Consider the following 20,387-nt stretch of genomic DNA (forward strand, 5'->3'; position numbering starts at 1 on the left):
GGGGAGCTGGGAGGGTGGAAGGGGAGGAGGGCCAGGAGCTGGGCCTGGGAGGCAGTCAGAGCCTGGTCAGCTGGGCAGTCGCTGACATGGTTCCCTCTGAACCCTAGGACCCCTGGGCTTTGTCAGGGTCTCTGGAATCCTGTGTGTGCAGGGCTGGCAGCAGCAGCAGTGGCTCAGAGGGTGCAGTGCGCAAGGCAGGCAGGGCCCTGTGCGCTGCTGTGGGCCCCCGCTGGCTGGTGCTCAGCCAGCGGCGGGTGGAAATAGTGAGTCCCAGGGAGGCTGGGCCACTGCCACCCCTGTGGGGGCAGTGCTGCGTCCCCAAGGGGAGGGCTGTGGGGGCTGGGGCTGCAGGGAACTCACTCCTTCTGGGTCAGGGCGAGGGGCTCCCACAGCGCCCGGCTCAGCCCGGAGTGCCCGGGGATTCTGGGCGGGAGGCCAGGCCTTCTTTCTGATGAAACTCAGGCGGGCCCTGGGGCCCGGCTCCCCTGCAGCTGGGCATTTATGGAAGACAGGCCTGGGGCAGGGTGGAGGGCAGATGGCCATGGCTCTTCTCTTCCCACCCCGGCAGCAGCACTGAATGATCATCAGCAGTGACCGTGGTCCTCCCAGCTCCCGAGTGCGTTACCGCATCACAGGCAATCTTGCGGCAGCTCTGCTGGGAGACTCCGTTTGACAGAGGAGCCTGCCACCCGCATCCAAGGTCACCCGGCACTTTAGTGCATCTGTGACCCAACCCAGGTTGTCTGGCCCAGAGCGGGTGCCCACCCTCCAATTTCCACACCGGCTCTCGTGATGTCCAGGGGCTGCTCCCCGGCAGGCAGTAAGTCAAATCCATTGACTTCTGCCTGCAGGTCAGTTCGTGGGGTGCGGGAGCTGGGAGGCCTGGAGGATTAGAGAGTGCAGGTGTCCCCTCACCCAGCCCTTAGGCGTGGCAGGACCCTGTGTGTGGGAAACAGGCATTTGACGCTCTTTCTTGTCCTCCCACACCTCCCTGGCCCTTCAGATGTGGCACAGACAGGTGATGTCTGCTATGAGCAGGAGGAGTCATTTCCCCTTTCATGGAAGGGAAACTGCGGCCCAGACAGGGAAAGTGACAGTCTGCAAGAAGGGAGTGGCAGACCCCTGGAATCCACATCCCACAAGACCCCCAGGCTTTCCTACAGGCAACTGCCCCTCCTGGCGGGGCATGGGGGTCCCTGTCCCTAGGGTTGGGGGGATCTGGCTGCTGCGAGGCAGGGGGGTGAGTCCTGGCCCACCAGCAGGTTCCCTCCCTTCTCTGAAGAAGCTTTGCTGGGAGGGGAGGGCCATGACCAAATTAGGGATGCTGGCAGTTGCTGGGTGGGGAACTGACAGGAGGGAGGGAGGGAGAGATGGAGGTGGGAGGCTGGCACAACCTTGGGCTGGGCTGGGGGACTCCAGGCCGGCTCTGGACAGACAGTGGGGGTGTTCTCTAGGGAACCAGGATGGGTGGGAATGCCTGGTAGGGCGGGAAGAGGGGTGTTCACAGAATGGGGACCGAGGAGGGGTGGTCTGGTCTGCAGTGGGGGTCCCTTTGGGCCACGTGGAGCAGGAGGAGTCCCTGGGCTGTTGAGAGGACCTAGAAGGGGGCTCAGCGGGGAGAGGAGCCTGGAGTGAGGGCTGCAGGGTGCACAAGCCACCCGGCAGAGAGCACATGGGGAGGAGGGTGCTGAGGCAGGAACGCGGAGAACCCCAGTGTTTGGAGGCGGAGCAGAGAAGGGGAGGTGGGGCGTGGGGAGGAGTCTGACTCCAGGCAGTGGTCAAAGATGTCAGGACTAATGGGGGTGTCGGATTTGGTAACAAGGGGTTGCTGGGATTTGGTGACACGGGGTTGCTGGTGGCCAGGTCCACATCGTCCCTGCTTCCTCTTTTTGCGTAAATCAAACTGGAGGCCCCAATACTAATGATTTCCCTTCAGCCACGATGGGGGTGGGGGAGGCAAAGACGACACTCATGCAGCCTTTGTCGCTGGAGGTGGAAACAGGGCCCTGGTGAGCCGCAGGACAGGGGCTGGAGAGGCCGAAAGCCCGCATGCAGTGTGCATTCCAGCCCTCCTGCTGCAACCAGCGCCTCTGTGGGGGCCGCAGCCCCTGCTTTCTGTTCCCACCATGTTTGAGCTGAGCTTCAATCAGGAGAGTGGTATTTTGCTTCAGGGAAATCAAAATCAGACTCAACATTTATCCTGGGCTCCAGGGACCGGCTCTTGTGTTCGTTCCTGGCAGACAAGAGCTGCGGGGAAAGGAGGAGGAGCCGGGAGCGGCCTTGGAATGCTGCTCTGGGGGTACGGGGAGCAGGAGGCCCTGGGGGCACCCCCGCCGCAGCTGGGGGTCAGCGGGCAAGCTTCGGGAAGGCCGGGCAGCGGGCAGGGGCTGAGCCCCTCTCTCTACTCTGAGCCACCAGCAGGCCCCCTCCCACTCTGCTGCCCCGGCTCTCAGGCTCTCAGGCTCTCAGGGAGGTCAGTGCGAGGAGGAGTAGAGCGGATGCCCAGCCCCGCACTAAACTGAGGATTTTCTGTCCACCTCTCAAGATACCCTCCTGCTGGCTCCTCCTGGTAATCCTCCATCCTTCAGATGAGAACTCTGAGTCTCAGAGAGGTTAAGTAACTTATTTGGAGCAACCCAGTCTACACGTTGTCAAGACAGGATGCTGACCCAGTGTGTCCCACCGTTTCAGCCATGTGTTTAAATATTGGTTTCCTAATGAGCCTGGGCGCCCCTGGCCTGGAGGCAGGAGTGTGCTTGAGAAAGGCAGCTTGTTTTTAAAATTGGCCAAAGCCAGTGGTAATTGTGAAGGTGAACATGTTGTGAGAAACATGTTTCAGGATGTGGCTTGGTAAGGATGGGGGAGTCAACAGGGTTTATTCTCTGCCTTTCATGTGCAGGACACTGGGCTGGGCTTCGAGGGTGATGCTGGGACATGCCTGGAGAAGCACCTTGACTTCTGGGGGCTTAGTGTCCAGCTAGGAAAATGAGGGGAAAAAAGGGGCTTTTATTGAGCTCTTGCTGGATGCCAGACACGTGCCGGCCATGTGTCTCTCCTGGAAGAGGGAGGCTGTTATTTGTCCCATTTTACAGAGGAGCAAACCAAGGCTCAGAGGTATGGGGTCCTGCACCCAAGGTCACACAACCAGGGTCCTCTCTGTGGCCTGCCCTATTTTGTTAATGTCCCATTACCCCCTCCCCCAGATTGGCCCTGGCAGGGGGCACCCGTCTGACCCTCTTTTGTGCAGTTTATGGGAAGACAGACTACACGTAAATCAGTGATTCCCACATATGAAAGGGGTTTCCAAAGAGGGCTTGGGAGGGCTTCCTAGAAAAGGGACAACCCGGCTGGGATTGGAAAAGTGTGTAGGGATTAACCAGGTGAAAGAGGTGAGGGCAAGTGTTCTGGGCAAAGGGAGCGGCAGGTACAAAGGCCTGGAGGTGGGACTGGTTGGAGGAGCTTGAGGGGGTCACGGGGTTGGGGGTGGGCAGGGGGCCGGGGGCTGGTAGCACTGAGGATGACCTTCATTCGTTCCGGGCCCGAGCCCTGAGCCCTGATCATGGACCCACCGAGTGCGGTGTGGGTGGACGCCTGTTAATATCACACTTGCAGTCTCCGGGAGGTGGGGGGATGGGCCCAAGCCTGGGAGCCTGAGCCTGGGAATGTCCTTTGGCATCTGGGTGGAGGGCAGAGGCAGAGGGTCCCCATAACTGTCCCCCAGCCCCTCCTCGCTCCTAGTGCCTGTGGTGGTCAGAGCTGCTGGAGGGCAGGTCCCTGGGCAGGACCCTCGGCCTTTCCGGTGCTGTGAGGGGGGCACACAGGTTGTGGGCTGATGAGGACAAACATTTCCCCCCAACTTTTTATTTTGAAAGATCCAGCGCGACACTGAGATCATAGTGCCCTGAGCACCTGTGTGTCCGCCATTAGCTTCGCCGGCTGTCAGCATTTTGCCACATTTGCTTCCTCTCTCTTTCTAAATATGTGTCTGTGTGTATTTCTGAACCTCTCATAAGAAGCTGCAGGCGTCTGACCCTCGCCCCTAAATACTTCAGGGCACATCCCAGGGAAAAAGGACATTCTTTCACATAACCTCCGCACCGTTGCCACTCCTAAGAAGAAGGCCAGTGAGTCCATCAGGGCATCTAACTGCCCTCCCGTGGGCAGCTGCCCCCACCGGCCCCGTTATATCCGTCATCCCCAGGGTAGCTGGTTTTAACTCCGGATCCAGGACCCACTCCAGGCATTGCGAGTTGCATTTATTTGATGTCTCTTTAGTCTCTTTTTCTGGAACAATCCCCTGCCTTGTTTTCACCTTTCATGCACTGAGTGATTAAAGTATCCTGGCCGATTGTCTTGTAGAACGTCCCACATTCTGGATTTGTCTGCTTGTGTCCTCATGCTTAGACTTGGGGGGCTGGGATTTGGATGCAGGCGTGTCTGACCTTTGTGGAGGGGCTGGGGGCAGGTAGCCAGGCCCCCCTGAGAGCTGCCTGCTGCCCATCCCACTCCAAGACCCTCCAAGGCTCCAGGCAGTGAAGCAGTGACAGCTGCCGGGCCTGGCAGAGTGCCAGGGGACACCTGTTTCCTAAAGGTTAATTAGCTGCTTAGAGCTCGGGGCAGGGCTTGTCTCCGGCTCCCCAGCGCAAAGCCCCAGCGCAAAGCCGCTGGGGCTTGGGCGCCTGCTGACTACCCAATGTTTTGTGCTGGGGCCATTCCAATCAGGGAGGGGGCATCGTGGGGGCTTGTTGGGTGCAGGGGGTGGTGAGGGTCACAGGGGAGGCTGGAGGCTGAGAGGTCCTGGGGGAACGCTGCTTGGGGGCCGGGGGGTGGGTGGTCAGGAGACGACGGAGGCTTCTCAGCTGGGGGATTCCAGGGAAGCCTTCTCTGACCCCGTGGACCTTCGCTAAGGTCAGCAGTGGACCTGCCAGCAGAGCCCTCGCCACTCAGCTCCCGCTGTTTGTATCATGTTATGCCAAGGTCACACAAGGTCACACAGCTCATAGGTGGGCAGGGTGGGGACATCCACTTGGGCATCCATCCTGGGCTCTGGAGACACAGTCCTGGCCCCGCCCAGTTGCCTTGGGTGACTTCAGGCAAGTAAGCAGACCTGCCTGAGTTCCTGAGTCTCAGTCTCTTCATCGGGAAAATGGGATCACACCTACCTACGGGATTCTTATGCCCGTGAAGAGTGCCAAGCACTTTAATCTTCACAGTGAGCCCATTTGACAGATGAGGAAACTGACGCTCAGAGAGGGGAAGTACTTTGCTCAGGGACACACAGCTGGTAAGCTATGGGGCTAGGTTTACATTCAGGCCGTCCAATCTGGCTCCAGAGTACGAGCCCCTACCCTCCCAGCTGTGCAGTGCTGGGTCTCCTGTGTCTCCAGGTTGGATCTTTAAGCATCGACCCCTGGGCCCCTGCTGCCCTTCACTACCAGATATGGGTGGCAGGTATAGGGCAGCCCAGCCTGGGTTAGACCAGGGACACCTTCCCTCTCCACCCTCACACCTGACCCCCTTCCCACCCTCTAAAAACCCTCTTGGCAAATTGCATTCTTTTACACCAGGTCTGGCTGTTCCAGTAACCGACACCTCTCTTTTTATCAGCATCCTGCTGTGGACGGGTCTCTTCCTCAGCCTCTGATTGAGCTTGTGGGAGGAGAGGGCCGACGAGGAGGGGCCTGGCGGAGGCTTGCAGCCTGTCCCAGGGTCTGGGCCGGGGGCCAGGGGGCCGAGCCTCAGACCTGAGTTCAGACCTTCGCTCTCGCACTTCACGTCCTGCCCCCTTTGTGCCTCAGTTTCCCCATGTGGGGCCAGGGCAGCGTAATGCTGTCTTCCCTGGGAGCTGTTGTCAGGGCGCTGACCCTGGCACAGCCCCAGGCTCGCAGTGGGCACTCAGGACTTGGCGGCTGTTATGAGCTTGCCTTAAACAGTTTTGAAAAGTGGCCTCCTCAAGTCTGATCAGGCACAAATGGCCCAGGGTACCCCCTGGGCCTCCCTCCCCACTTCCCTGGGGAGGGATTCCAGTTCCTTTACTCACCCAACCTGCGCCCAACGTCCAGCTTCCTGTCCATTCGCTGGTTCGTTCGTTCATTCATTCATTCATTCCACAGGCCTGTCCTGAGCACATTCAAGTGCCAGGCCCCGTGCTGGGGACTGGGGGCTCTCACATCTGCTCTGACTGGATCCCCGGGGCGGCTTGTGCGGCACGTACTGTTACCGTTGTTCTCACATTACAAACGGGGAAACTGAGGCACAGGGAGCTGAAGGCGCTCTCTCAAGGTCACCTCCCTCCACCACCGAGCATGAGTGAGGCCTTAGGGATGCTTAGATGTTCTTGTTCAGTGATTTTAGAGAAATTAGCTGGTTTTGTTCCAACCTGAACTGATTCAGTACTTTTCAGAAAAAAAAAACATTTTGTTTCTTTCATGGTTCAGTAAAGAATAACTATTTGGGCTTGGCTAGAGGTTCAGCTACTTTATATGGCTTGTTCCAGCTTTTGGTTCAAGGCTCCGTTCTTGTCTTGCCTGTAAAAGAGCCCAAGACTGAGCGCTGGAGGGGCTGGAGGGAGGGGTGGAGGAGGGGACAGTGCTGGTTGCTGCTGGGGCTGCAGAAGGGGCTCTGCCTTTCTGCCCTGGACCCCGTCATGCAGGCAGGGCAGCTGAGGGCCTGGGGCAGCCAGCGCCTTCTCTGATCGTCCTGTACCCAGGCATGAGTGATGGGAAAGAATTATCTTCAGTGCTGGCCTTGGCACAACAGTCCTGCCTGCCCACCTCAGGGTGGCAGGGAGCAGCCATCCCTGCCTGCAAGGGGCTGAACTCAGCCATCCTCCCAGCAGTGCAGTGGGCATCTGGAGGGGATGGACCAGTGTTGTCCCCTGGGGGGACTGGACACGGAGCTCCTGACTAGGATAATTCACGGAGTGGGAGGGGGCGTCTTGTTCAGAGCTGGCTTCGGGGTCCAGACATGGGTGTCGCCTGGGGTGGGGAAGGCAGGAAGGAGGCACCCCAGCATCTGTCTGTCCCCTGAAACACCTCCCTGAGCTAAAAGGCTACTTTTCTGTTTTCTCTTGCAGTTACCGAGAAGGAAGTCCAGCAGTGGTGAGTAGCTATGTTTCTCCAGACTGTTGGGGTGGGGGTGGAGGTGTTGGCTTGGTGCTGGTGGGGCGGCAGTCCAGCTGCCCGGGACAGGGGCACCTGGAGGGCCCTCTGAGAGTGTCTTATTCACCAACCAGTCTAGGGAAACTTTATTCAGATTCCTTTGTTCATAAGGGACTGACGTAGATCCATTTGAAGTGGGGTAGATGGTAGGGGTTGGATGCTGGACTCCTTGCCTTGTGTATCATCTCTGAGGACCCCCAGGCCCTGAAGTATTAACTCCAGGCCCTGCTCACCCAAAGAAGGAGTTTGGACCAGAAAATGAGTCAGGAGACTGGGTCCCAGGCCCGACTATTTCCCTAAATCATTCTGTGGCCTTAATACGTCTCTTCCCCTCCCTGGGGTTCAGCCACCCCATCTAAGTGATTGATCAGAGTGGATCAAGGATGCCAAATAGGTTTCTTCTTGGATGCCAGCTCTAATCACTCTATAGTAGCTGCCTGGAATGCTGTGTTAAGAAGGATTCTGAGTCTGTATGTCATGGAGCAAATGGAAGCAAAGCAGTGAGGGATTACTGAGGTCTGTAATGGATTAGTGGTGCCTGCCTCGGGCCTGGGAGAGGAGAGTGGCGTGTTGTCTGTCATTGTGGAATGTGGAGCAGACGGGAGACTCACACTATAAGGCGAACCTGAGCTGGGAGTGGGTAGGTGAGTGAGGAGGCAGGCTCGGAGACCTTCCAGTGAAGTCTGAAGGCTTAGAAATGGGCCCCAGAGTCCTAGCTTTGTTGCCTCTTCCTATCTTCCTGTTTCTCAAGTGATCTAACCCCTCTGAGCCTCCGATTCCCCCATGTGTATGACAAGGAATCATGAGGTGACATTCCCTGTAAAGGTCACAGCTCAGGGCCCAAGAGATGACAGCGGTCTTCCGCCCACTGTTCACATGGGGAACTGAAACCTGCAGATGTGCCCTCCAGCACAGCCAGGCCGTGGTGGGCCACCGCAAGGGCCCAGGCCATGAGACTGCTCTGGGAGCTTTGCTAGGGGCAGGGCCAGGCTCCCCCAGGGGCCACTCCCTACGCCTCCATGTCCTTGACTCTGGGCTGCGGAGGAGGAGAGCTGTGGCTGCCCTGCCCAGCTTCGCTGACCCCTTGCTTGGGATCCTGGCCAGGTAGGCAGAACCTGGGTGGTGAGCTGGCTGCCCGGCAGGAGGAGTGGATGTGGAGGGAGCAGCTGCTGCCCCTTCTTCCTCCCCCGCAGCCTAGGACCCAACATGTGGGCCTGGCCTGCCTCTGACCTCATTTTCTACTTTTCCGCTTCCCCAGGTGAGCGTTCCAGAAATATTCCTGCTTCTAGGTCTTTATCCCCGAGGCTGTCCCTCCTTGAATGCCTCACCCCACTTTCCTGAGCCTTTGTCACTCACTTTTCCCTCCTGGAAAGCCCCACCTCTTCCTTCCTGGGCCATCTGAGCTCTACCCGACCAAGGCTCACCTGAGTCACTTCCTCCAGGAAGCCTTCCTGGATTCCCCATCTGTACATGGTCTCTCTCCTTCCCACATGATAGCCAGAGAGGTCTTTGTTGACCAAATACCTGACAATGTCAGGCTTCTGCCTAAACTCTCCCTGGACCTCAGGTGAAGTCTGCGCCTTGGCATGGTTACGTGGTTACCAGGCCCGGCTGTCCCAACTTGCTGTCCTGACCCCTCCAGTCTCACTGCCATTTCCCTCTGCCCTCTGCCCTCTGCCCTCTGGCCTGCCTGAATTACTATCTTATTCCTGAACTCACCTTACTCTCTGGGGCTTCCTGACCTTTGCCTGGGCTGTTCCCCCTGCTGGGAACACCCCTCCTCCCCTTTGCTTGGGAACACCACCTCCTCACCCTCAGACCTCCTTCCCTGAAAACTCCCCAATCCCCAAGGTTGGGTTAGGGGCCTCCTCTGACCTTCCACAACCCAGTGTCACAGCCTGGGACACACCTGGGACAAACAGCAGTTACACATCTGCATCCCTCTCTGCCTCCCCTCCTGGTCTTGAGGGCCGGCTCTGCCCTATTCACCCCTGTGTCCCCAGGGCCTGGCCATAGCAGGTGCTTGGCCCCCAACATACACCCCTAAGTGATTCACATATACGTTGTCATTGGCTCCTGGGCACTGTCCTGGGGGTTGACATGATTTATCATCTCCATGGCAACAAGAAAACGAAGCTGAGGCCCAGAGAAGGGCAGAGCAGGGATGAGGACCAGGTCTGTCCCTGAGAGGTGGTGGGCACCTCCCCAGCACCACCGTGTGCCAGGCGCACCCTCAGACATGGGCGTGTTCGTTTGGTCCTCACAGTCACCCAGAGGAGTGTCCCATCACTGTGTTCCCTAGACGAGGCCCCTGACTCCCAGGAGGTGCAGGGCACACCTGAGCCCTGGTGTCCTCCCGAGTTCACGCCTGGGCCTTTCCTGGGAGAGACTGGAGGCAAAGTGGCCAGAGGGGCTCCAGGACCAGGGCTTGGGCTGGTAACCTGGTGGAGCAGCTTTGGATGAGTTACTGGACTGCTTGATGCCTCAGTTTCTCCATCACCTGAGAAGTGAGGGAAATAATTGTCAACCTTTTATAGGAATATGGTGAAGACCAAATGAGCTAATTCATAATCAGCGTTTGGAACAGAGCCTGGTAATCTTCTCTCTGTCGGTGGTGTTAATAATGCTGATATGGCTAATAATACTGATGTCCTCATCAGGACAACTAGGGAGCGATCCTGAGATTGCAGGTCGCCCTCCTTGTTATGTAGATGGGGAAACGGAAGCCCAGACAGGTGGACGGACTTTGAGCTACAACTTGGACCACAGGACTCAGCCGTGGAAGAAACTGTTTCAGGCACAGTGATCGGCAAGGACAGAAGCTTGGCATTGGTAACAGGAGTGTTTGAAGAAGATTAGGGAGGCCAAGGAGGCTGGCTTGGAGAGGATAGTTGTTGAAGCTCCTACAACAAAACATGGGCCCTTGTCCTTGCAGGAGGGGAACTCTCTAAAGAGCTTATAAAGAAAAAGAAATCTTTTCTTTGCCACAAAGTTCCATGAACCTCAAGTAAATGCCCTTTGCTCATTTTGGTGGTGCCTCCAAGGCTTTTCTCTAACCCTCCTGGGTCAGCCTGCTACGCACCTCATTGTTGTAGTCGAGAATGGCCATGGTGTGAAGGTAGAGCAGGGATGCTTAAAGAGTGACACTCATACCACCACTCTCCCCGCCTGTGCCCACAGCAGACATCAGTAATGGATCACAGATTGTGGCACACTGGATCAGTCTCCTCTGGTGCTCTGGATAGCCAGTGTAGTTGTTCTTAGCATTTGAAATGAACCAGTTTGTTCTCTCTTGATCAGCCTAAAACTTACTGGTTCACCAGGACTATAACATAAGCCTGCAGGGCCAGAGGCCAGATCCTTGCAGCCCACCATGTCCTGTCTTTTGCACGGGAGATGAATGGGATGAGCACCTGCATCCCAAATGCCCTGGCCCATTTTCAGGGGATCCTGCTCAGCACAGCCTCCAGCTTGTGCCCCTTTGTATCCTCAGCATCTCTCTGGCACCCGATAGCTGGAGAATGCCTGCCTTCCCTTGGGGAAACTCGGGGCTCCTGAGCCCAGCCTCCCAGCAGCAGACAATTTAGGACCAAGCCATCTGGGGTGTGACTGGGGAAATGGGAGGGAGGGGCATGTGGAGAGCGGTGGGGCCACAATGGACAGAGTTTTCCTGTCCCACCTGAGATGTGCCTGGGTAGATTCATCCAGGGTGGCTTCTGTTTCCTCCTGTGTTTCTCTCTCTCTCCTGCTTAACGCCCTTTCGTGGCTTCTTACTGCACTTAGAATAAAGCCCCAGCCCCTTGCCCAGCCCTCAGGGTTTCTTGAGATCTGGCCTTTCCCTCTGCCCTGGCTCACCAGGCACCAGCCACACTTGCTGCCCCTCACCTGTGCCAAGCTCCTTCCTACCTCAGGGCCTCCATCCTTGCTGTCCCCTCTGCCCCTGACCTTGGCATCTTCACTGCAATGTCACCTCCTGGGAGACGTCTGCCTTGACCACCCTGCCCCTGTTTCTCCAGCCTGCTAAGGGATCGTCTTGTTTTGTGCTGACTTTTAGAAGCTGCAACACGGAAGAACTGGGCCCAGGGGTCTTATGTGACTCTGACTTGTCCTGGGCCATCCAGTGAGCAGATGCAAAGCTGGGCAGATCCCAGGTCCTCCAGGAGAGCCCAGGCCCCAGGTTGTCAGGAGCGCAGGCCAGACTCCAGTGACGTGATGCTTGGGCCGGTGCTGGCTGGGCCCTCACCTCACACCAGGCTCCGTGCTGGGTGCCCACGGCATCATCTCAGCTGCTCCCAGCTCTGTATTTGGCAGGGGGAGGAGGCTGGGGGCTTAGGGAGGCAGGGCCAGTGTCGGATCCGCAGCTGCCTGAAGCCACCCCCCCCCCCCACCAGATCCCTTGCTCTTGACTGTCTCATTTCCTACTCTGAGCTCGAGTCATCACAATGGAAGGTCAGGAACTGTGGTGGGAGCCTCCAAGGACACTACAGCAGGTCCCAGGCCTTTATGGAGGGAACAGAGGGGTGGTGGCGAAGAGAACGCGATCCTGAGTAGGAACAGCGCGGCACAAATAGTGTCCCCAGCACAGTTCCACGGCGGGGGGGGTGGGGGAACGGGGAAGAAGATGGGAAGGAGACTGGCCAGAGGCTGGCAGTGGGTGTGCAGTGCGGGGGTGGTGACACCGTGGGTTATGGGTATTTTTTTTTCTCTTATATTTTCTATTTTCCAACTTTTCTGTTATGGCTTTTTATTACTTTTATAATCACCAAATAACCCGATGATATTGTAACAAAAACAGTGGGTGGGAGCAGGAGGAATTCTGCAGCAGCCTCAATAGGACCAGCTGTCAATCCTGGACCGTCCTTCGCAGTGGCAGCCACAAGGAAGGAGGCGGCCTCTCCTTAAATCCGCTGGGCGCCCCCTCTGGGCCAGGCCCTGGGCTGCTACTTAGAAGAGTGCCGTGGGCTCAGTCTAGGAGCAGCCCATTTTACAGATGAAGAAACTGAGGCTCAGAGGGGGTGGAGACACTCGCCTGGGTCACCCAGCTCTGTTCTGGCTGGAGTCTGGGTCCAGCTCGCTTGCTTCTATGGCCTGGGGCCTAGGGGCTCAGCCCTGCTGGCTCTGGCTCTGAGGAACCCCACAAAGCTGAAGGCGGTGGAGCTTAGGGGGTGAGAAGAGAGAAGCGGGGAGGGGAGGGGAGTGGAGAAGGGAAGAGGCATCATCCTCATGGATGTTTTTGGGACCCTCCTCCAGGACTGTCTGCAGGCAGGTCCCTGGGGAGCTCTGGGAGGGGAGCACCACGGGAAGGGAGGTGTTTGAAAAGATAATGGGAGAACAGTTTGCCAAGGCCGCCGTGGCAGCCCCGGCTGCGTTTGGCTGATGGCAGTGGGGGGTATGCTTTATCATTTACCCATCCATCTGTGTCTTTCCCACTTTCCACACTGCAGAGAGCAGCCACCGTCATACTTAACCCTATACAGGGAAGGAGTGGGGCGTGGGGGTGATGTGGGGCTTGCTGCAGGCTGGGTCCCAGAGGACAAGGCTCTGCTGGAACTGAGAGCAGTGAATTCCAGAAAGTCCTGGCAGGCCAGGGCCTCTGGGGAACCGAGGCTGTGGTGGGGTTGGGGCTTCCCCAGGTGCAGAGAACAGGAAGCTGAGCTGGAATTGGATCCGTGGGTCAGGACCAGCGTTTGTTCATTCATTCACTCCCTCATTCATTCACTTATTCATTCATACACTCCCTCCCTCCCTCACTCATTCATTCATTGTTTGGTTCATTTATTCAGTAAATCTTTACTGAGCACCCACCACGTGTCAGCTGAGCTGGGTGCAGGGGCAGCAGGGACTGGGGCAGATGAGGTGCTGAAGTCCCCTGGGGGACGCAGGCTGGTGCAGCGGGGGACAGAAGCCGAGGTGGGGAGCTCACGGGGAGGAAGCCCAGTGTCTAGTTGGGAGTGTTTCGTAAGTGGCGTTCAGTCTTCAGTGTTTTTATGAAATGACAGACTGCCTTTTCCTTTTCCCTTTTAAAGAGCTGTAAGAATGCAGTAGTCGAATCCAGGATCTTCTCCTCCCGTCTCCACCCTGTCGCGGAGAGCTGGTTCCCCAGCGCAGTCACCCATGTCAGAAGCGTGTGCTCACAGGGATGGAGGCTCTGTGTGTGCGGGGCTCAGGGGCTGTGCCCTGTCCCAGGACTACTTCCCAGCTTCTCCTCCGACCTTTAAACAGAGTCAAGACCCCTGCTCTTGAACAAGAATGTGTCAAGGGTGGTCTCCATATAAGTCCCCAAGCTGTGTGACTCGGGGGAGAGGGGGTGTCGGGGCTCTTGGCATGTCCCCAGGTGGCCTGCCCATGTACCAGGGCAGTATTAGGAAGGACTGCCTGGGGCCCGAGCTGGGGCCCCCAGAGGATGTATTGGACCCTCCTTCTTGGGACAGCTGGCAGGGCAGGGCAGCTGGGTGGGCCCTCCGGCTCCAGTATGTGGGGGAGGTCCTGGCGGCAGGGCTTAGCAGAGGGCGCATGTTCAGGACGTCCTTTGCTGGCGGCCATCTGTCGAGGATCACCCGGGGCCTGAAAGGCAGGTGCTGTATTGGCTCACACCTTACAGATGAGGAAACCGGGGTTCAGAAGGGGAGGCCGCCTGCCTGGGGTCACACACAGGGCAAGGATGGTGCTGGGATGGAGCCAGGTCTGATTTGAAAGTCCAAGCCCTTCTTTTTCAGTTCTTTACGCTTAAAAAAATTAAACTCTTTTTTTCTTATCACAGAATTCCTGCATGTTCAGTGCAGCCAGTGAGACAGGAAGCAGGGAGATGAGTAATGGTAAAACCAGGAATAAAGCAATCCGTCCCCCACCCCTTTCCACTGTGTGCTCGGAGCCCTTGTCTGAAGTGGGTGCCCTCCTGGGTGGCCTGTCACGGTGGGATCTGGGCAAAAGAAATGCTGTGTGAAGGCCCTGAACCAGGAAGGGACTTAACAGCCCTTGGCCTCAGCTTTCCCATCTGTAAAATGGGCATAATCACCCTTGCCTTCTGGGCTCGTCGGGATGGTTTGCTGAAATGGTGCCTGGAAATCATGTAGCCCCATGCCTGGCTCTCAGTAGGTCCCTGGTGGTAGCTGTTAATTCAGAAGCAGACCACTGGGAGCAGACGCTGTGGAAGACCCTCCTCCCGCTCTGTGAGGGTCCCCAGAGACCATCTAGGCCTGTGGTTCTCAGCTGGAGTGGTTCTGCCCGGGGGGACGTTTGGCACTGTCTGGGACACTTTGGGTTGTCATAACTTGGGGTGGGCGGTGCTTCTCGCGTCTAGTGGGTGGAGGCCAGGGATGCTGCTAAACCTGTCACAGTGCACTGGACGGGCCCCCATCACCAAGAATCATCCGGCCCCAAACGTCAGTGGTGCGGCTGGAGAGAACCCGGTCTAATCTGAGCACTTATTTTACCAGCAGGGGAACCGGGGGATATTGCAGGGAAGGGGGTTGCTCAGGCCCCTCTCATAGCGAGACGGGACAGGCTAGGACTGGAGCACAGGCCAGGCCCTGTGCTGGTTTCCTGGCAGCATCGGGTCTGAAGGAGAGAGGGAGGGGCTGCAGGAGGAGAAGGAGGAGGCCCGGGCCTGTTGGAACCTGAGCCCGGGCCAGGGTTGGGGGTGCAGTCACGTAGTTCCTCAGTCATCCTGGGACGGAATTCCGGGCAGGAGCTCTGTGATTAAGCAGCAGCTCCCTCGGGTGCCCACAGTGGGGAGCGGGTGTGCCCCACGTGGGTCTCCCGGCTCAGCCAGCCAGGGGGCTGACCTCAGGATTGGACCGTGGCATGAAGTCCTGGCCTCAGAGCCGAGAGGACTTGAAAAGGGACCTGGGGCAACTGGGGTGTTGGAACCACTCAGACCTCCTCTCTGCTCCCGTGAGATGGGGTGCCCCCCACCTTCTGATGATGAACAACTGAGTTATGCAACGTTGGGGCTAGTGCAGCCTGGTGGACGAAGTGGGAGCCTAGGAATCAGGAGCCCTGGGTCTCAGCCCTGTTTCTGCTGCTAACTTGCTGTGTGACCTTGTGTCAGTCTCTCTCCCTCTCTGGGCCCCGAGTACCCCGTCAATCCACAGAGGGTGGGAGTATATCTGTGGTTCTCTAACCCTCCGCATGGAACTCTCAGGAAGAATATGACTGACACCTGAGCTCTCCTCTCTGCGTGTACATTAATTCATTCCTTCATTCAGCTTATTCACTGAGCTCACTGGACATTTCCTGAATCCCCGTTATATGTCAGGCCCTGGACCAGCATCAGGGTACCGTGGTGTCAGGGAGTTCACAGTTGGATGGGGGACCCAGCCTGGAGGCAAATGTGACACTGCGTGGTTCCTGCTGTGCTGGCGACGTACAAGGGGCTGGGGGCACAGATGGGCAGTTGCAGCCCCTGGGGGATCTGGGCAGACTTCCTGGAGGGAGGCTGGGACCTGGTGGATGAACAGATTAGGCAGATAAAGAGGAGGAGGATGTGTTTTGTAGGCAGGGGGACCTGCAGGTCCAAAGGCCTTGGAGGCTGGATGGCACAGTAAGCTCTAGAAAGTGCGGTTGTGGGTGGGAGGGTTGGCACGAGGAGGCTGGGCCATCAGGCTTCATCAGTTGGGCCTTGCCCCGTGGGGATGGGGCTGCTGCTAATGGCACCCAGGGACTGGGGCCCCACGGTGACAGTGACAGCCTCTGCAGGGGAAATGGTACAGGCTCCCTGAAGGCCCCCCACGGAGGCCAGCCTCCCTGCACCCACCCGCCCCCATTAACGCTGCAGGGCCCCCCTGCAGCTGCTCCCAGCGCTGACAGCTCCCGCTGCTGCAGCGCCAGCTCCCCTCCCGAGAGCCAGCCACCCGCAGGGACCCCTGGCCAGGAGAGGGCTTTGGGCACCTTTTGTTCTCTCTTAATTTTTTTTAATAATCTTTTAGACTCACTCAAGTAACACACAGCCACTGTGGGATATCAGGAAGCTCCAGGGGAACATGAGGGAAGTACGGCCCCATCCCGACCTCCGGAGCCGGCTGTGCCCCTACGTGGGTCATCGAGACCTGGCACTGGGCACGCCCCCTCCTCCTGCCCAGGGACCCGTCCTGCCCAGGGTCCTGGGGTCACAGACTAGGGCTTGTCTTCAAAACAACCCTCCCTGGCTCTGTCCTGGCCCAGGTGTGGAGATTTGAGCCTGGGACACCCAGCTAAGAAGAAGGCTTCAAGTGGAGGGACCCGGCGGGGCTGAGTCCCTTCCTGGTACCTGCTATGGGAGGAGCCCTCTGTGCCTCAGCGCCTCCATCTGTGAAATGGGGATTCCTGAACCCACTGCCCAGGGCTGAGTGGCAATTGCTCGAGGAACCAGCCAGTTAGCCCAGTGCCTGGCATGGGGCTGTTGTCCAAGTCCAAGTGGTGGTGAAATGAGGCATTTACCCTGGGTGCTGGGCTGAGACTGCCTCCCTGGGCCTCTGGCCCCTCAAGGTGCCCCAGGGGGAGGGTGGGGAGGCGCACGGAGGCCCAGCCTCTCTTACGACTTCATGCTTGCTGTGGGCACAGTTGGGATGGTGGGTGCCCACACTCCATCTCCTGCCCTCCTCCCCACCCCTCCTCGCCCCTAAGAAACAGCTGACATGTTAGCAAGAGGTCTGTCTTGCTTCCTTTCTGACATCTGACCTCGAATTCCCAAGGCTCTTTCCTTCTGGTGCCCTGAGTGTCCCTTCACCCAGCCTGGCCCCTTAGATTGTTCTCTGATGGGTGGAGGGGGGACAGTGGCTTCTCCACGTGCTCCCTCTGTGTAGGGACCCCAGTCACGGCACCACCAGCCACTTTCCCTGGATGTGGTAGGGGAGAGTGGGGTCTTCACGCAGGCTTCGGGTAGAACAAAACTTTGGGACAGGTGGGGAGTCTTCAGTGAGCCAGTGTCCCTGAGCATCTGGCCTCGTCAGTGACCTCCTTCAAACCCCACATCAGCTCCAGTCTGGGCTGCAAGGGCTTGCAAATCTTCCCCTCTTGGAGCCTCAGTTTCCTCATCTTTAAAATAGGCTTCATCATATACCTTGCTCATAAGGCGTTCCGGGGGGGATCAGGTTTGCTAATTTCCCAGCAGAGAGTGGTCCAGCAGGGGTAACAGCTGGTAGCTGATAATAGCTGATCAATCTCTCTGGCCCTTCTTTGTGCTGGGAGTCCTTGGAGGAGGAATGTATGTCCCAGTGGGATTTGCCAAACTACCCACAGGAGCCAATTTGTGAACTGGTTTAAAAGAACACACTGAGGTCATAATACTGAGGAGCATGCCACTGATTATTTTTTACTTCCAGCCCTGTGTCAAGGATGACTACATCATCCTCTCACTCAGTCCCCACAAGATGGCTGTGATAGCTGCCCCTGTTTATAGAAGAGAATTAGGCTCAGAGGGGGGAAGACACTTGCCTGAAGTTGCACAGCTAGTGAAAGGCAGAACCGGAATTTGGACTGTGAAGCCATGTTGCCATCATCTGGAGGGTCCTGTGCTGGGCACTGGGAATACAGGGTGGACAAGTCCAGGTGGAACCCATCGGGGTGCCCTCTAAGCTTGCTGCACTGCTTCCACATAGTCTACATGGTTCCCTGGGACAGAGGCAGGGGAGCGGGTGTGGGTGCACCGGGGGTGGGGGGGGCGCAGCCTGTAGGAGGAGCCAGCTGCCGGCTGCATATGGTGGCTCTGCCCACCAGCGCCACCAGCCTGCCTGGCTCTGTGGTGCTGGGAGGGGCTCAGTGGAGAAGGTGGGGGAAGTGGGAGTGCCTTGTGCAAGATCGAGGCTTCAGGGAGAGTGTTTGTGTGAGTTTTGTTTTAGTTCCCTGTGTGGAGCCAGAAACTGAGAGGCCAAGTGCCCTATGCACAGTATTTGGGTTAATTCTCACAGTGGCTCTAATTCCCCTGGTACAGATGAGGCTCAGAGAGGTGTAGCTACCTGTCCCATGTCACACAGCTAGTGAGAGGCAGAAGTGGGATGAGCTCATGCCTGTGGTGTCCAGGTCTGCGCTTACGACCCTGTGTGGCACTGTCTCTCTTGGGACAGGTACTCACAGCCTTCTGGAGCGCTGGGCAGTGTCTCCTGGCAGGTGGGTAATCCTGGCATCTCTTACCCTCTCTCGCCTGGTCTGCTACCTCCAGGTACAAAGGCTTCATCAAGGACTGCCCCAGCGGGCAGCTGGATGCAGCAGGCTTCCAGAAGATCTACAAGCAGTTCTTCCCATTCGGAGACCCCACCAAGTTCGCCACATTTGTTTTCAACGTCTTTGATGAAAACAAGGTGAGCTGGGGATGGATGGAGCCTGTGCCAGCCTGAGTCCCCTCCCTCCGGCAGCAGCCTGTGTGGCTCCTGCAGGCACCTGCAGCGTCTCCACACCCACAGTCCCTCTGGAGAAGGCACACACACGTGTGCACTCACAGTCACACATATACACACAAATGCATGCCCATGCAGGCATACCCCCATGTGCAGACACACATAAAGGCACACAAATGCATGCACACATGAACACATGTGCACTCATATTGCACACAGATGCATGCACATGTATACATTGCACAAACTCACACGTGCAAAAGGCATCCACTGAGATACATGTATTCACACACATACCATGCACACAGACATGCGTATCTACACATATGCACGCATATGTAAACCTTGAACTTCTTACAAACACAAAATGCAAATGCCTCCAGTAGTAATAGGATTTATAGTCATAACTGACATTTATTGAACATTTACTATGTCCTAAGTGCTTTATGTGGATTATTTTTAGTGAGGCCTTACAACCAACTACCTGGAAGGGATGCCCTTTAAATACCCGCATTTTGCAGAATGAGGAAACTGAGAATTGTGTTATACATGGATCTTTTGTGCCAGCTTCTTTCACTGAGCACCAGGTTTTCAAGGCTTATCTGTGTTGTCTTTTTAAATTGAAGTATAGTCAGTTACGGTGTTGTGTCAGTTTCTGGTGGACAGCATGACAGTTCCGTCATACGTGTACGTACGTGTATTCCTTTTCATATTCTTTTCCGTTCCAGGTTACTACAAGATACTGAATATAGTTCCCTGTGCTCCACAGTAGAAACTTGCCTATCTATTTTATACATAGTAGTTTATGTCTGCAAATCTTAACTTCCCAGTTTGTTTGTTTGTTTGTTTGTTTATTTCAGCCTCCCAGTTTATAAGGCTTATCTGTGTTGTAATGTCCCCTGTCCAGCAACGGCTGCCCTGACCGTTGGCATTTCCACTGTTAGGGCGTCTGCAGTCCTCCGGACTCTGTCCCATCCAGCATTTCCCTGCTCCCTCGTGTTCACGTGGACTTGCTGGAATTTGTGTCTACGCTCCATGCTGTTGGGCGTGGACTGTTCTGTTCTGTTCTGTCATACCCTGGCTTTCTCCGCAGGTGTCCCCAGCTGACAGTCACACTACCTGGCCCTGGGGAGGGCTCTGTCCTCTCCGGGCCTCAGTTTCCTTTTTTGGGAAACAAATAGGATTGAACAGTCTAGAGCCCCGCCTTCTTCTAGAGCCCCTGAGCCAGGAGAGAGGGTCATGCGTGCTGGCGGTCCTCTGGCTCTTCCTCCCACCGGATGCGGAGTCAGGCTCTCCCTCTGGCCTCATCCTTCTCCCTGCCCAGCTTGTCCCATTTCTAATCCCCTCTCCCCGTCCCTTCCGGCCCTGGTCCCTCAACCCTTGGCTCCCATGCACTCTGCTTGGTGTCCGCTGGCCAGGGGTATCTGGTATACCTGCACTCCCCATCACCGCTTGCCCAAGGTGTGGCCTGACCAGGTGGCTGGGCACTGACTGAGGCCACCCCCACCCCTCTCTCCTGCAGGACGGGCGGATTGAGTTCTCTGAGTTCATCCAGGCGCTGTCAGTGACCTCGAGGGGAACCCTGGATGAGAAGCTGCGGTGTAAGTCCTGCCCCCTGGGCTCTGCTGGGCAGCCGTTGGATGGTCCCAGGCTGGAGGGAGGCCAAATACCCGGGCCAGGCCATCTTGTCTGTCCAGGGCTTAGAGTAGCACAGATGTCCTGCCCTTTCAGGTCACAGGTGTTTTCTTGGAGGTGACCAGGCAGTGGGGATGAGGCCTCCTTAGGTGGGTGGACAGATGGGGCAGGAGAGAAGGGCAACTTGAGCAAGTGTGGACATGGGACCTCAGGCAGAACAGCGTGGAGTTAAAAGACCCAGTCTTAGTGCTGGATCCACCAGGAGGCTGTTTTGATGGCT

The 20,387-nt window shown here is 57.1% G+C and overlaps 1 protein-coding gene across 3 annotated transcripts in view; it reads left to right on the top strand.

Moving 5' to 3' along the window:
• NCS1 (neuronal calcium sensor 1) overlaps positions 1-20,387 on the top strand; it is a 50,702-nt gene that overhangs the window by 16,539 nt on the left and 13,776 nt on the right. For 2 of the 3 annotated variants that reach the window (XM_032478652.1, XM_032478651.1), the window contains exons 2-4: positions 7,076-7,100; positions 18,298-18,436; positions 19,995-20,073. In XM_032478652.1, the coding sequence (XP_032334543.1) occupies positions 7,076-7,100; positions 18,298-18,436; positions 19,995-20,073 (243 nt within the window). Of the gene's footprint in view, positions 1-777; positions 821-7,075; positions 7,101-18,297; positions 18,437-19,994; positions 20,074-20,387 lie in introns of those variants that run through there. The other variant, XM_032478653.1, reaches the window with a different exon arrangement.

This window comes from Camelus ferus, chromosome 4 (assembly GCF_009834535.1).
Source record: "Camelus ferus isolate YT-003-E chromosome 4, BCGSAC_Cfer_1.0, whole genome shotgun sequence".
NCBI lineage: Eukaryota > Metazoa > Chordata > Mammalia > Artiodactyla > Camelidae > Camelus > Camelus ferus.